At 41.8% G+C, this 15,106-nt stretch overlaps 1 protein-coding gene across 8 annotated transcripts in view; it reads left to right on the top strand.

The window, feature by feature from the left end:
• Window positions 1-15,106, top strand: part of PTPRD (protein tyrosine phosphatase receptor type D) — a 348,154-nt gene that overhangs the window by 233,729 nt on the left and 99,319 nt on the right. For 4 of the 8 annotated variants that reach the window (XM_066604263.1, XM_066604260.1, XM_066604262.1 and 1 more), the window contains 3 exons: window positions 62-159; window positions 1,673-1,932; window positions 5,387-5,477. In XM_066604263.1, coding sequence (XP_066460360.1) covers window positions 62-159; window positions 1,673-1,932; window positions 5,387-5,477 — 449 coding nt within the window. Of the gene's footprint in view, window positions 1-58; window positions 160-1,672; window positions 1,933-5,386; window positions 5,478-15,106 lie in introns of all 8 variants that reach the window. The other 4 variants (XM_066604264.1, XM_066604259.1, XM_066604261.1 and 1 more) reach the window with 1 other exon arrangement.

The raw sequence follows: 15,106 nt of genomic DNA, 5'->3' as shown, positions 1-15,106 counted from the left end.
GGAAGATAGGTATCGTGGGTAAAAGAATAGTGCAAATGCAATTTTCTTACTTTTCCAGCAGTGTTCGCAAAAAATTTTCATGTAAAAGCTGTGATGAAGACATCCGTATTGCTGTCATGGGAAATACCGGAAAACTACAACTCCGCATTGCCTTTCAAAGTAAGTTGTTTTTGTTTGTTTTTGCTTTTTTTTTCTTCTTCTTGATTTCACATTTGATTGAAAATCTTCAATAGGTTATCATTCTTTATGAAACACACACGTGGTACAATGCAAATGAGTTTGTGTACTTCACATACCGCATTTTATTTCTTTAGCTAATTCACTTCTAGCATCCAGGTAAATAGAAGGAAAAATATTTGTAAAAATATGTGAAAACTAGTTCGATAACAAGTGATACACACTCTTTGTAACAAAAAAATCAAGCCCCTAGAAGTAGTTGCCATTTTGCTGCAAAACTTGGCATGCAGTTACATCTCAGGCGGATATGCAAAGTTTAGAGTTGTGGCGTGTCCCCTTGTATCACATCTTGTATCCAAGCTAGAGGCAGCCCAACAGGGTACTAGAGCCTCTATGCCCTCCTGTATCACATGTTGTATCCAAGCTAGAGGTGGTACAACAGGGTACTAGAACCTGCATGCCCGCTTGTATCACATCTTGTATCCAAGCTAGAGGCGGTACAACAGGGTACTAGAGCCTCCATACCCGCTTGTATCCAAGCTAGAGGTGCCCCAACAGGGTGTTAGAGCCTCCATGCCCGCCCGTATCACATCTTGTATCCAAGCTAGAGGTGCTACAACAAGGTACTAGAGCCTCCATACCTGCCCATATCACATCTTGTATCCAAGCTAGAGGTGGTCAAACATGGTACTAGAGCCTCCATGCCAACCCGTATCACATCTTGTATCCAAGATAGAGGTGGTACAACAGGGTACTAGAGCCTCCATGCCCGCTTGTATCCAAGCTAGATGTGCCCCAACAGGGTGTTAGAGCCTCCATGCCCGCCCATATCACATCTTGTATCCAAGCGAGAGACGCTACAACAGGGTACTAGAGTCACCCTTCAAGGGTTCAGTTTTCCGCACTAAGTTCTCCTTTTGCTCTGATACTGCAATCACTTATATCAGTGTTACAATCACACATAGGACATTTCATTAGATTCTGACAACTCCTTCTAGCTGCTTGATTTTTTTTTTTTTGACAATGAGTGTACTATAGTATATATCTATATAGTATAGTAGGCTGGTGTATACACTAGTGGGTTGACAGTATTAACAGACAACTCTAAGGTTTATAACCTAAGGGTGAACATTTCCTCCTACCTGATGATTTTGTACACTATGGTTGTGTCTGTGGATATTATCCTATAACTCCACTGAACAGTATTTTTATTGGCATATCAAAACTATTATTGTAGCTATCACTTTTACCAAAAGTACTTGCACTGATAAACCGATGGTTCTTCTGAATTTGTCCTTTTCGTGTCCTCTATTTCATTATGCTGTATGTGGTCCAAAAGTTTGTTGTTACTTTCATTCACTGTAAAACTCCAAAAGATGCTCTTTTTTGCACTGATTTTAGTTATTATTTCGTGGTAATACTTTATATGTTGTCTTCCTGTTTTCAAACCTGACCTAAATATATACATTTTTTCCTATATTTTCTGCCTTCCAAGATTCTGTATGATGATGGGAAGAAGGCTGCTGAAGTTGATGGTCGGGCCACACAGAAACTCATCATCAATCTAAAACCAGAAACCTTATACTCCTTTGTCTTGACCAATAGAGGAAATAGTGCCGGTGGACTGCAGCACAGAGTGGCAGCAAAAACTGCCCCAGACGTTCTCCGAACGAAACCAGTTTTTATTGGGAAAACCAATTCAGATGGCATGATTACTGTGGAGTTGCCTGAAGTTCCCGCAAACGAAAAAATAAAGTAAGTTTCCTTCTCACGTATATATCTTATTGTCAGTTGTGTTTCCATTTCCTTTTTTTTTTTTTTTTTTTTTTTTTTTTTTTTTTACAACCATGAGCCTTAAATTGGGCAACAGGGACAATTTTCATGTTGGACAGATTTGATAAATGAGGCCCAATGACTTTTATCATGTCATACCTGGTATAGTTTCTCAGTTGTACAATGTTGTACTGTGCTGACCATCTATGGAGAAAGAAATGTAGTTATTCGATACCGTCTTATAGGCTATCTAAGAGAGGCCTTTTCCCATTCAACGTTTTTGATCCCTACTCCAATATGAAAAATAAGGTAGGAAATAACTTACCTTTCCTAATTTCTTGGTGGCAAACAGCGCTAGATTGCTGTCCATTACTGACCTGGACAACATCTACATAGAGTTCGATACTACTACTAATAATAATCTTTATTTGTATAGCGCCAACTTATTCCACAGCGCTTTCGAGGCACATGGGGAAAACAAACAATACGAAAATTACAGAAATTACAAAAGTTACATGTGGTATTCAATTATTTAGAAACAAAGAGGGTGGGGTGATAGCAAAAAGTACAGGGCTAGGCGGCAGAGCAAGGGGGAACACAGCAATGTGACGATAACATGTGATATCAAGTTTTTAGAACACAAACGAGGCGAGGATTGTACAGGAAGTATAGGGCAGGAAGGGTACATGATAGGCAAAAGTGAAAAGCCATAGGGAGGAGCAGGGGGCGTATTGTGGGGGTGGGAGACTAGATTAGGAGGTTTGGTATACTTCTTTGAAGAGGTGCATCTTTAAGGCCTGTCTGAAGTTCTGTGCTTCGGGGATTGTCCGGATGTTTTGGGGTAGAGCATTCCAGAGGATCAATGCTGCTCTAGAGAAGTCTTGGAGGCGAGCACGTGAGGTTCGTATTAAAGGAGTGTTTAGTTTGAGTGTGTTAGCAGAGTGGAGCATGCGGAAAAGGCAGTGTTTGGACAGAAGGGTAGCGATATATGTTGGCGTGGCGTCTTGGAGAGCATTGTGGGTGAAAATACCTTCTTATTGGCTATCTAAGGTAGGCCTCTTCCCCATACAATGTTTTTAAACTACTCCAGTATGAAAAATAGGGTATTACATAACTACATTTCCTGATTTCTTGGTGGCCAGCAGTGCTAGATTAGATTGCTGTCCTTTACTGACCTGGACAACATCTACATAGAGATTGTTTAATACCCCAACTATCATAAGTATGTTCAAAATGCTCAAATTTTCTCCCCCACTCCAAAATCATTTGCTAGCTTTATTTCTTCTAGCCTAGCCCTAGTCTTACCATAAAATAGACTGTGAGCTCTAGTCATGCCACTGCTCTATGGTAGTGCATCCAGTGACCATATATCCATCCCCCGGGTTGTATACAGTCCGCACAGTGACTGTGTTCACGCTTGCTTCGTGATTTCCATGTTTTTTTTAATTCCCTAGAACACTATTGCTGCTAATTCTACTGAAAAATAATTATGACCGAAAATGATATATGACACACTTAATGTTTAGAGACTGTGTGGACTACAGGCAAGATGAGAAAACAGTGAATAGACTGATAAACATTAGTAGGCATGTTCTTGGCTGCAGTGATGGTTGACTTCATTTTAGAATTAATGAGTAGCTGTCTGCGCTGTAGTATGAAATATTGTTCCTTATACAAAAGGATGCCATTAAAGGTGTAGTGTAGCGGAAGAACTAGCAATGCTGTAATTAATTCACAAAATTAAGTTATGATAATGCATGCAGCATGCAGATTTTTCATATTTCACTCGTAAAGTGACAATCGGGAGTGCAGCTCAGGCCCTATAAAGAAATTTGAATACGACCTGAATAAAGATCTTTTTTGCATCTTCGGTATTTAAAGCGCACCTACAGTTCCAAAAGGAAAACGATCATAATGTAAGAGTTTGCAATGTAATTCTGTATCTAAATCAATTCCATGGGCTATTTTTGCTTTAGACTGTAGAAGTTAAGGCCTCGTTCAGACGAGATTGTTTTTAGCGCAGACTAGGCGGTCAAAAAGATCGCTTCTGTAAGAACCAATGCTTTCCTATAGAAGCGTTCACACGAATGATTTTTAGATGCACAAAATACTCTCCACCTGCCAAAGATAGGACATGCGAGTGCAACACGCATCTAAAGGTCCGTGCTGCGTGAAAAGATAGGACATGACTTATCTTTAGTGCGTGTTTTCTATAGACTTCTATGGGGGCTGGAAAACACGAACCTCGGATCATGTGAACGGGCTACTTCATGGAACTTGAATTCATGCAATCTTTAGGTCAGCATAGAAGCGATCTTTTTGCACGCCTAATCTGCGCAAAAAGCATATTCGTCTAAACTAGACAGTGTGATACAAAGCCTCCTACTGAGTTTCCTAGGTTGCTGTCTTCTGTCCTGAAGTGTCTGTGCCATAGTCAGTAACGTAAGGCCTATTTACCCCCAACAATTGTCATTTAAACGAATTAGTGTTTTTTGTTTTTTTTGTTTTTTTGGTGGGGGGGGGGGGTTTGCTTTTAAATGCTGAGCATTGACAAGTAAAGATAACCCTGTGAATTTCTTGCCATTTTCCTTTATTAGCTAAGCAAACACTGTATATATTGTTTGCTTAGGTTGGCGTGTGTTTATGGGAGGAATCTGTAGCCTGGAGGTTTTTAAATTAGTGCAAAGAAAAGCCATTGTCTTCTGCGGCATGAGTAAACAAGTAGTCATTGTGTTGAGCTGGGCAAACAATCACCCCTCCTCCTCAAGTCCAAAAGACTAAACAACTGAACAAATGTCATATAAACCAAACGACAACCAACCATACTGACGACTAGAGATGAGCGAGCACGCTCGTTTAAGGCTGATGCTCAAGAGAGCATCGGTCTTTTCGAGTAACTGATTACTCGTCCAAGCACCATGCTGGGGGGAAAGGGGCAGAGTGAGAAATCCCTCTCTCCCTCACTGCTCCCCCTGATGCCCCCCTGCATGGTGCTCGGACGAGTAATCAGTTACTCGAAAAGACCGATGCTCTCTCGAGCATCAGCCTTAAACGAGCGTGCTCGCTCATCTCTACTGATGACTACATTTATGCAGGCTGAAACGCGGTGATAAACGACAAGTGAACGAATAGTGCACAATGGCTTTGCGCTTACACGCAGGGATTATCGTTCCTTTTCGCTATTGAGCGATATCGTTGCGTGTCAATGGGTCTTTAGATGCGAGCAGGACACTTTGTATCCTACTGTCTGCTTTAGTGCAGATGCAACTGCAATCTCTGCTGCTCTTAAAAAGCAAAATGCCCTAATGAAATGGTTTAGATGAACAATTATCTTGTAAATTCTTGCGCTATGATCGTTTTTCTCAAATAACTGGAGGCACCTTTTTTTTTACGCTTTTACAACATACTAACGCTAATCAAAATTTCTGTTTTACAGAGGCTATTACATTGTCATTGTCCCTTTGAAGAAGTCACGTGGGAAGTTTACGAAGCCCTGGGATAGCCCAGATGAGATGGAACTAGATGAGGTAATGTGGGATGTTATTTCCTTACATCGTTGGCAAGCACTACCTCGCTCTTTCTCATTTCTACAATGGGATACAATGAAGAGAGGGCAATTCTGTTTTCCAGACCCAATTTATACATAATGTCAGTGCGAATTGTAGATTGAACATATCATTCGTGTTCTCAGCCTGCGGGGACAGAATGTTTAATTACTTAAATTAAAGCTCCAAAAAAGGCCTGATCTCTTCTCTTTGTAATAAATATTTTAGTCTTTGCTCAGTGCAAAGAAAGATGTGAAAGTTCAAAGAGGTGAAATGATTATACAGCAAAGGCTTAATCTCTATGGATATGAACTCTATTAAAGGTCGCGTTCATTAGTAGCATTTGCTAAATCTGAAACAAATGCTAAATTGCAATTTGCAATGCAGTTTAACTTTTGACCTCTACCTTGTGCTTCTTTTAACATCGCCTAACATTTCTTGCTGTCTGTGTTCTAGTTAAAAGAGTTGAGAATGAAACAAACTTGGCTGAGCAGTTTGCCCCCAATGGCTTCGTCTGTCCTTTGTGGTTCCGCCTGTCCTATTGATAGTTGCTCAGTTGCTTTGATAGGTCAGGCTCACTAAGCCATACTGTCACTACAGTATATAACGTATGTTCACCAGTGCTCCTAAAAATACTCAGCAATGTGTTTGCATGTTCTTAGGCAAGATTGTGAATGGTGACATGAATGGTCAGTCTGCCTTGCTTAGGAATGGCATCAGGCAGGTGGCAGTGCATCTGTACGCATGGTGAGGCAAGGTTTTATGGAGGCTGGCCTGTTGTCAATAAGGTCCAATGTCCACGGGCGGATCTGTTTTGCGGAATCCTTGCGGAAGATCTGCAAATCAAGCCGCCCATAGGGAATCATGGGCGTCCGCACATGAATTAAAGCATGCAGATTTGTTTTGTAGGCCTTTTTGGTATAGAGAACAAATTGCCGCATGCTCCATGTCAGTGCGGTTCCCTCACTGACGGCTTCCATTGAAGTCAATGGAAGCCGCCCGATCCGCGGCCAGTCTGCAACTGAATTGCGGATGGACCACGGATTCCATGGGAAAGCAGGAGCTTTTTAAAAAAAAAAGTGCGCAAGTGTGGTGGTGTGCCGGCCAGTGCTTCCACACACATCCACAGTGAAGAAAATAGAAGACCTGGACAGTTAAGCAGTGACCATGGCAAGATCAGATTCTGCTGCGGGCTCCCGCATGTGGAATCTGATCCACCCATAGACATGAGGCATTAGATATGATAGACATGATGTTAGATGTGCGGCAAGCTCCTAGCAGCGTCGGAAATCAGTTTGGGCTGGCATGGAGGGTTAGGCTTAGGGTTCCTTTCAGTGTCAGGCTTACATTATTAGCTGTAAATTCTTCCATATAAGAGCCGTCCGGCATTAACATGGAACTAGTTACATCTAATAATGTAAGCCTAACACTGAAACTAACTCTAACCCTAACCCTCCATCGCAGCCATAAGTAAATCACCAAGATGCTAGGACCTTCCTGCAGGCAGCCAATCACTAGCTTGTGTGCATACAGGGGGCCGGTACAGCCCATCACTAGGTCTCCACCCATACTTGTGGTGGAGACAAGATACAATTGTACCGAATTGCAGAAGTCTTGAAAAAAAAGGGTCAACACTGTAAATCTTGAGTCTTTCACTAAATGTGATGTATTTGTCAATAAAAGTTTTTTTAAAAATTAAAAATTTAGAATTGTACGTCAGTAACCATAGAAACATCTGACTTAAGGCTAGCTACAATGGATTTGCATCACAGAATCTGCGGCAAGTGTTTGCACTGTGGATCCACAGCAAATACCGTTCATAATATGCTATGGAGAAGTGCTTCTTCCTGCACACGAGTGGAAATGAATTGCGATTTCTGCCTAAGGAGGAAATATCGCAGCATGATCTATTTTTGTGTGAATCCCGCAGACTGCTTCCATTGAAGTCTACGGAAGCCACTCTTTTTCAGAGTCCCATGCGCATGCTCTTCCATAGACATGCATGGGACTTTGAAAGGAGGTAGATTTTCGTGCCGCACACTTAGGTCTCATGCCCATGGCCATGATGGGCTCCGCAAATGGAATACTGCAGCGGAGTCCGTCACGGCACACCCCCAAAAGACCCCATACTCACTTCTGGATCTGCTGTGCAGCTCCTGCATGATGTGCTGGCGCGCATGCACAGTACAGCGCATGACACGCTAGCAATGTCATATGACACGACCGGCGGTGGGCGGGACGTGTATCCACACTATACTTCCGCTGTGCTACAGTGGAAGTATAGCATGACTGCCGGCTTCCATTGACTACAATGGAAGCCGGCCGGTCATATTACCCCGGCAAATAGGACATGCCGCGGGTTATCTCATGCTGCGGAACTCCGTGATAGAATTCCACATCGTGAACATTGAGCTATTAGGTTTGGTTTAGGATATATATATATATATATATATATATACTATAATTTTGTTTAGGATACTGTGGGGACGGCTGAAAGAATTTGTTTTATAGTTCTCAACACTATTTTATAAACCGCACATCTGTGATATTTTGAATATTACATTACAGATGTCCTAATGTATCCGGAATTGTGCACATAGTATCATGCTACAGCTGTAACTATGTGCATGAACCTATAACAGTGTACCGGGAATTACTTCTGGATCAACAGCTTGATGTTTGGAAATGAATATCTTTGTATCATTTTGTTAAGCTGAGACATTAATGCAAAGCCCCATCATGGCCCCTTTGCAATTATCTCCTTTTAATTCATATACTCCATTATGACTTGATTCATTCTACTCCATTTACATAAAATTACCATTTCTGCCAATATTAGGACTATTGCTAATTTACACTCTCATTCCCAGCCATTATTACTGTATATCAGTAGTTTATCTCTAAATCCATAAATGGCAAAAGTCAATTCTGGCTCATCTGATATTTCATGTGATGCCTTGGAGTAATCAGCTTTCTCCCAAGAAGCAGTATTAAAAAAGCCACCTTCCTGGAGCGATCTGATAAGCTTTTGTGAGCTGCTGTCTTCGCAACTTTGCGTTTAGATCATTAAACTCGGGGCAGTATTCCTCATAGAGTTTAAAAGGCCATGGCCACCTCTAGGGAGCTTTTTTCTTTTACGTAAATGCATGTATTTGGGGCTGAAAATCATTTTTGCAATAGGGTTTAATTAAATATTTTGCACAGTTTCTGCAGCTTCGACATATTGCTGTATATAGTAGTGATTTCTAACCTGGGTGCTGTGACACCCTGATGTGCCATGTGAGCCTGCCAGGGGTGCTGTGGCACCAGGGATTCGAATTGACCATTCAGTCCACCGGGAAGAAGTCACATCCTGGAGCCGCCCCCCAACTACTGTTGCAGTAGCGGATGCTACAGGCATCTTCCAGAACCCCCAGTTTACAAGGTGGCCGGAAGAGACTATAAAGTAAAAAACAAACCAAAAAAAACCTGTATACTCGGCTCCTTTGCTTTTCCCCCTCTCCTGCCTGACATCCGGTTGTGCTATCATATGGTATGTGATCGCTGAGGTCACTTGGACACCGTAGTCACATGTGACCATGCAACCTGGAAGTGAGGAAAGACTGAGGTCAAAGAACTGCAAAGGAGGTGAGTGTATTGTTTTTTTCAGCATAAGAGGGACTGAGGGACCAGTATTGCTGATGGGGACAATAAGGGGAACAGTTTTTCTGATGAAGGGCTACAAGGGGTAGCATTGTTGGGGCAACAACAAGGGGCAGCACTATTAGTAATGGGGCAATAAGAGGGATCATTATTACTGTCAGGGAGAACAAAGGGCAGCATTATTAATGATGGGGCAGCATTTTTAATAATAGGGCAACAATGGGGACACTATTAATTATAGGACACAAAGAGTGCATTTTTAATAATGGGCACAAAATAACAGAGCAATTTTAATGATTTGGCAATAAGAGGGAGTACTATTCCTGAGGACATAAAAGGTGGCACTATTACTACTGGGCCCACTGAGAGGGGCACTATTACTACTGGGCCCACTGAGAGGGGCACTATTACTACTGGGCCCACTGAGAGGGGCACTATTACTGTAAGGATCACTGGAAAAACAGAGATAAATTTATATGTTGTGATAAGCTATGCGCCTAATCACCCCCCACCCCCCAACCACACTCCCTTTTTGTAGGGGTGCCCGCGATAAACTTTACAGGAGACAGAGGTGATATAATATCGAACATTCTAATATTATTAAGAGTATAAATAGGCTTTTGATGTACCTAGAGGATTTCTAGGACAAGGCGATATAACATGAAATAAGGGGAAGGGATTCTGACAGTAAACCTAAAGCAAGAACACTAATATTTGGATGGAGTCATACATTTCTGGTAAAGCTTTCCAACGGCTGTGTCTGTAGATTGCTCATAGTTACATTTTTGAATATGCAAAGGACAAAAGTTATAATATACCAAAATTCTTAAGTTATTATTCTTATCTAACTGAACTTTGCAAAAAAACCCCACTATGGTAGACGCACCTCATATAAAGCCTAAGATAGCTAAGAGTTTATGTAGACAGATTATAAGAACATTACTCCTTTTTGTTTTGCATTCAGCCTTTGTTTCTATAGATGTTTCTGTAGAAATGATACATATCCATATGTCACATGTAGAGATAGAGAAAACACTTTTCGAGCCAACCGTTCCAACAAGAGTATATTTAGTAATGCCAGAAATGTATGACAAATAACTGCTTTGAGGATGACACACATTCCATTTCTGTGGCTAGCTAGCATGAAGGGGCGAAGGAACTTACTTGTTATTTGTATAGTGCCAATGTATTCCACTGCGCTTTCCGGTAATTTTATTTGTTCAACCCCCCCCCCCCCCTTCACCAAGCTGGGTACTCATTCTACCGACCTCAGAAGGATGGAAGGCTGAGTCAACCTTGAGCCGGCTACCTGAATCACGTGGGGATTGAACTTACAACCTTCAGGTCATGAGCGAGAGCTTAGGACTGCATTCTGCACCACATGAGCATTAGCAGAACACGTACCCCCATTTCCCTGTATTCCGTTTTGACGTTGAAGCCATAACTGTTCTACATGACCTCTACCGGATGACCATTCGGATTCTGTCGCCAATACACATTGCATCATTTGAATATTTTTATAGACCATTCTTAACACTTGTTTATACAGTGTAAACTGTTCTAAAAAAAATGTAAAAAGATTGTAGCAAGCACACTGACACCCAGAATCAGGAACACAAGCACACAGACGTATGAGAAACCTTGAAAGCCGAAGGCTTAGCTGTAACCTTGAAATAATGTAGCAGAATGCAAAGTTTCAGTGATGAAAGAAGGAGTGACATTGAACTTTCTTGAGATTACATTGCATGGCTGTGTGAGGCTGGTTCCCATAACACAGTGCCATTTTAATCATCCTGTACTTTCTGGTGCGTTAATGTGTGTAATAGTTTGATAAAGAACATTTATTAATTCAGAAATTTTTTGGGTGAGAATGGGTTGCTTCCCACTTTGTACCGGTATAATGAAGAGTTGAGGCCTCATTGTAGAATTAATGGTGGAGGAAATAAGATATGCATTGACTGGAAAATGAAAATGATTCCCGATAAAGGACCAAAGACCTTCATATATCTTCAAGAACTGCATTCAGCACATAAAATGTTGTGTGAAAGGGAAAATATTGCTGCTTTTATCCTAAATAATCTAATTTTCTTCATTCCTCCATCTGTTGTCTTCAATGGTGTTCTGAGTTATGCGGCCATTTATTTCACCGTTTTCATCGTGGAAATCATCTCCTTGTGACTGATTTACCTAGAGAGCCGTTCGGCGTCCCTCTATTAACCTCTTTCAATGCATTATTGATACGATGGAGGAGAATCATCATTAAACTCTAATTTAAATATATTGTTATAAAGATAATATTTGCAAACGGCCGAGTGAAGTGTTATTTAAAGCACTAAAATATTTGCAAGTAGATTGAATTTTAGTGCGCATTATATCGCTGAAGTAGGCCGCACAAATCCCATTATGTTACAAATTATAGGAAAAATGTTTTTTGTTTTTTTTTAATCTCTAATGAATTTGACAAGTCAGCTACGTGCTTCAATTAAAAGGTTGAGAGATCTCTTCCGTATGTCTGTTTTCAGTGGAAGCGATTCAAATCACATGAAAAACGGAAACATTTCCTCATATCATGTTTGGCTTCTTATTTCTACTAAGAGATATTCCAGCTTTTGATTAAAAAAAGACAGAGGTTGGTGGATCTCTGAAATATAATACATAATAGTCGACCTTTAGATTTATTTTTCTAGGTACAGTATCTAGTTACCGTATATACTTGAGTATAAGCCTAGTTTTTCAGCATAAATTTTGTGCTGAAAAAGCTCCCTCCGGCTTATACTCGAGTCAGGGAAGGCTTAAAAAAAACCCTCCATACTCACCTCCCAGCCGGCATCTGTGTCTCCGGCGGTGGTGCCGCAGGCTGCTTGAATTCTTTCTGCTTTCATTCCCCGCTGTCCTATTTGTTCGGCTCTGTCATACCCCGCTGTCAGCGCTGTGTAAGTAAGATCTGTGATTGGATCTTGCGTCAGCCAATCACAGCCGGTGCTCGATCATTCACAGCCAATCAAGCTTTTAGAATTCTCCCTGCTGTCATCGCCCTGCTCGGCTTTCAAATCCCCTGCAGTCAGTGCTGTGTCAGCAAGCACTGTGATTGGATTGAGCGCCAGCTGTGATTGGCTGGCGCTCAATCCATTCACAGCGCTTACTTACACAGCACTGACAGAGCCAAGCAGAGAGGACGTGGGGGATGACAGAGAATTCAAACAGCTTGTCACACAGACACCGGCTGGGAGGTGAGTATGGAGGTTTTATTTTTACCTAGTATATACTGGAGTATAGCTCGGCTTATACTTGAGTCAAAAGTTTTCCCAGTTTTTTGCTGTGAAACTTATTGTCTCTGCTTATACTCGGGTCGGCTAATACTCAAGTATATACGGTAGTTGGTTTGGAGGGTTTTTACAAGCAGAAGCAATTATCCCCTATACATTCCAGCATACAACCTTCTGCCCCATTTGAAGTCTAGGGCACTCATGCAAACAGCTGAACACCGTGCCGAATCTGTGCGCCGTAGACTTTAGTATCATAGACTTAGTATGGAGCAGCAGAACACATGCTCAACCGCTTCCCTATTCAAGCATCTCTTAGCTGTAGTCTGGTGGTGGAGGAAAAATGGGGGACTTAGCCCCTCATTCTAGCAAATCATTGAGGGACCCAACGATCATCACTGCATAGAATGTTCTTCCATTTTTCAACTGTCCAATGATGACACTCCTTGCATTGTCATTCTAGACAGACCAATGTATCTTCTTTGAGTGAACTCACCAGACTTTTGCAGGATTAATAGAGGGAAAAACTAGCTGATGTTTATCAGACACTAGTATAAAGTGTGCCACAGAGAGTATTCAGTGTCATTGGGGCCAATACACACTAGCCTACCAAAAGTAATTGCACACCTGAGCAACAATCAAAAGTAGTATTCATGTCCATATGGTAATACTTAGTGGATAATACTTAGTACTATCTGTGCCATATTTTATACTAATGTCTGATAAACATCAGATAGTTTCTCCCTCTATTCATCCTGCAAATGTCTGGTGAGTTCACTCAAAGAAGATGCATTGGTCTATCTAGAATGACAATGCAAGGAGTGTCCTCATTGGACAGTTGAAAAATGGAAGAACATTCTACGCAGTGATGATCACCCTTCTCTATTAAAACATCTCCTAGCTGTAGTCTTCTGGCCGATCTACTCTCCACTGATCTAGCATTTATCCCCTTTCCACTGCATAGGTGATAACTGCATCTGTATGGAATATCCTTTACATTTTGATCAACCATTGAACAGATAGGTATAGACAGCCCATTTTAAAAATGCAGTATTAGGGCATTTTGAAGTAAAAGAGGTGATCTCCAGGTTAAGACTACCCTTCGCAGAGCGTTCATTGACATCAATAGACTACCCCTTGATATAAGACTCTTGGGCAAATGAACATTCAGCTTCAATTTCCTCTTACGAATAACCGCTTGTCACTGCTGAAGGGAAAAATGATTTTTCCGGCTCATCTTATGCCACAGTAACATCTCTAATATTTTATTTTTATTGAAAAGAATTATTTACTAAGTTCAGTGCTGATATTAACTCTGGTGCACAGAAATATGTTGGCGCTTTGGACTGTTTGGGGAAATAATAGATTTACATCAGTTCTGCGAGGAGTCAATGTTTTGCTGGATATTATGTGTCAGACAGGCGGATGTAGACCTGCTTTGCCACACATCTGTTTGGTTTAGGGCTATTTGTGGAGGCATCCAGGGATGAAGATAGCTCTCTGCCCACCAGTTCATTCTTAATTCTGCCATTAAGCTCCTCATAAAATGCAGCCTGGTCGATCCATTCTAGTTCCATGATCCGCATGCAGAACAGTGTAGCATACTGACCAACAGTCATAGACTGCTAGCGTAAGTCAGGTTCTTAAAACACAGTCTGGAAAGCAGTCAGAAAAGTAACATGGACTACAGTTTCACCAGAGAATAAAGTAATCATAATTGCAATTTTACTGTAGTCATTGGGGAATTAAGTAGGCTTGCGTTCAAAATGAATCTGGCATTGATTCAAGAATCCTTGGCAGGAATTAGGGTCTCTATCGTAGCGTGATAGTAAGGGTAGCTATGGTCCAGTGGCTGTAGCAAAGGCAGATGGAAAAGAGCTAGTTGGGTCTGTCATGTGAATTGTTAGCCGAGTAGACAACTGGGTGACGTCTTGGGTGGCAACTTGCGTAGCAATTTGGGAGGCAGCTACCAGCAGTCCGCAGGACCTGGGAAACTTGGTCCTGAAATGCATGATCTCATGCGGCTGGATCCAGTGAGATAGCTACACGCCAGTGGGGTCCATGGCCTAAGCAAGCTGTCTGACAGGCAGATGTGTGGACCTGCCTTGCTTAGGGCTATTTGTGGAGGCAGCACCTGGGAACCCCAGTTTTCACCCTTGACCCCCTCCAAGCAGCATATTTACTTTGCTGTGGGGTCCCCAAGCCTTTACTCTCACAGATAGTGCTGGTGGTGTGCTAGCTGACTCTGTATAGGGCCAAGGTGCAGTACTTGATTGTCTGTACAGGAGCGTAATGACTTGACAATCGTAGGTCAAGGCTGGCACCACAGATGCAGAAACGAAGTTGAAGCAGTCAACGAGCAATAGCATAGTCCAATAAACAGAGCTAGGGTCAGAAAGCAGAGATGTCAGAGTCACTGAGAGTCAAAGGAGGAGTGAGAACTGGGATAAATGAACTGGGGCTAGTATCGACCGACTACTTGGGCATCCTCCAAGGGAGGATCTTGCCTAATATAGGCGGAGGTGTGCAGGGATTGGTGGGGGACAGAATTTGTGAACATGCAAGTAGTTCCAAACCACCGTTTTCAATACAATGAACAGACTATCTAATGTCCATGGAATGTCGTCAACTCCGCCACATCAGTTGTTGAGCAAAAGAAATTGTTGGCTTTCAATCTGCCCTATTCTTTGTTCATGCGGGAATGAA

The sequence above is a fragment of the Eleutherodactylus coqui genome, chromosome 5 (assembly GCF_035609145.1).
Source record: "Eleutherodactylus coqui strain aEleCoq1 chromosome 5, aEleCoq1.hap1, whole genome shotgun sequence".
NCBI lineage: Eukaryota > Metazoa > Chordata > Amphibia > Anura > Eleutherodactylidae > Eleutherodactylus > Eleutherodactylus coqui.
Note: the sequence above shows the minus strand (reverse complement) of the source record. Positions and strands in the feature narration are given on the sequence as shown.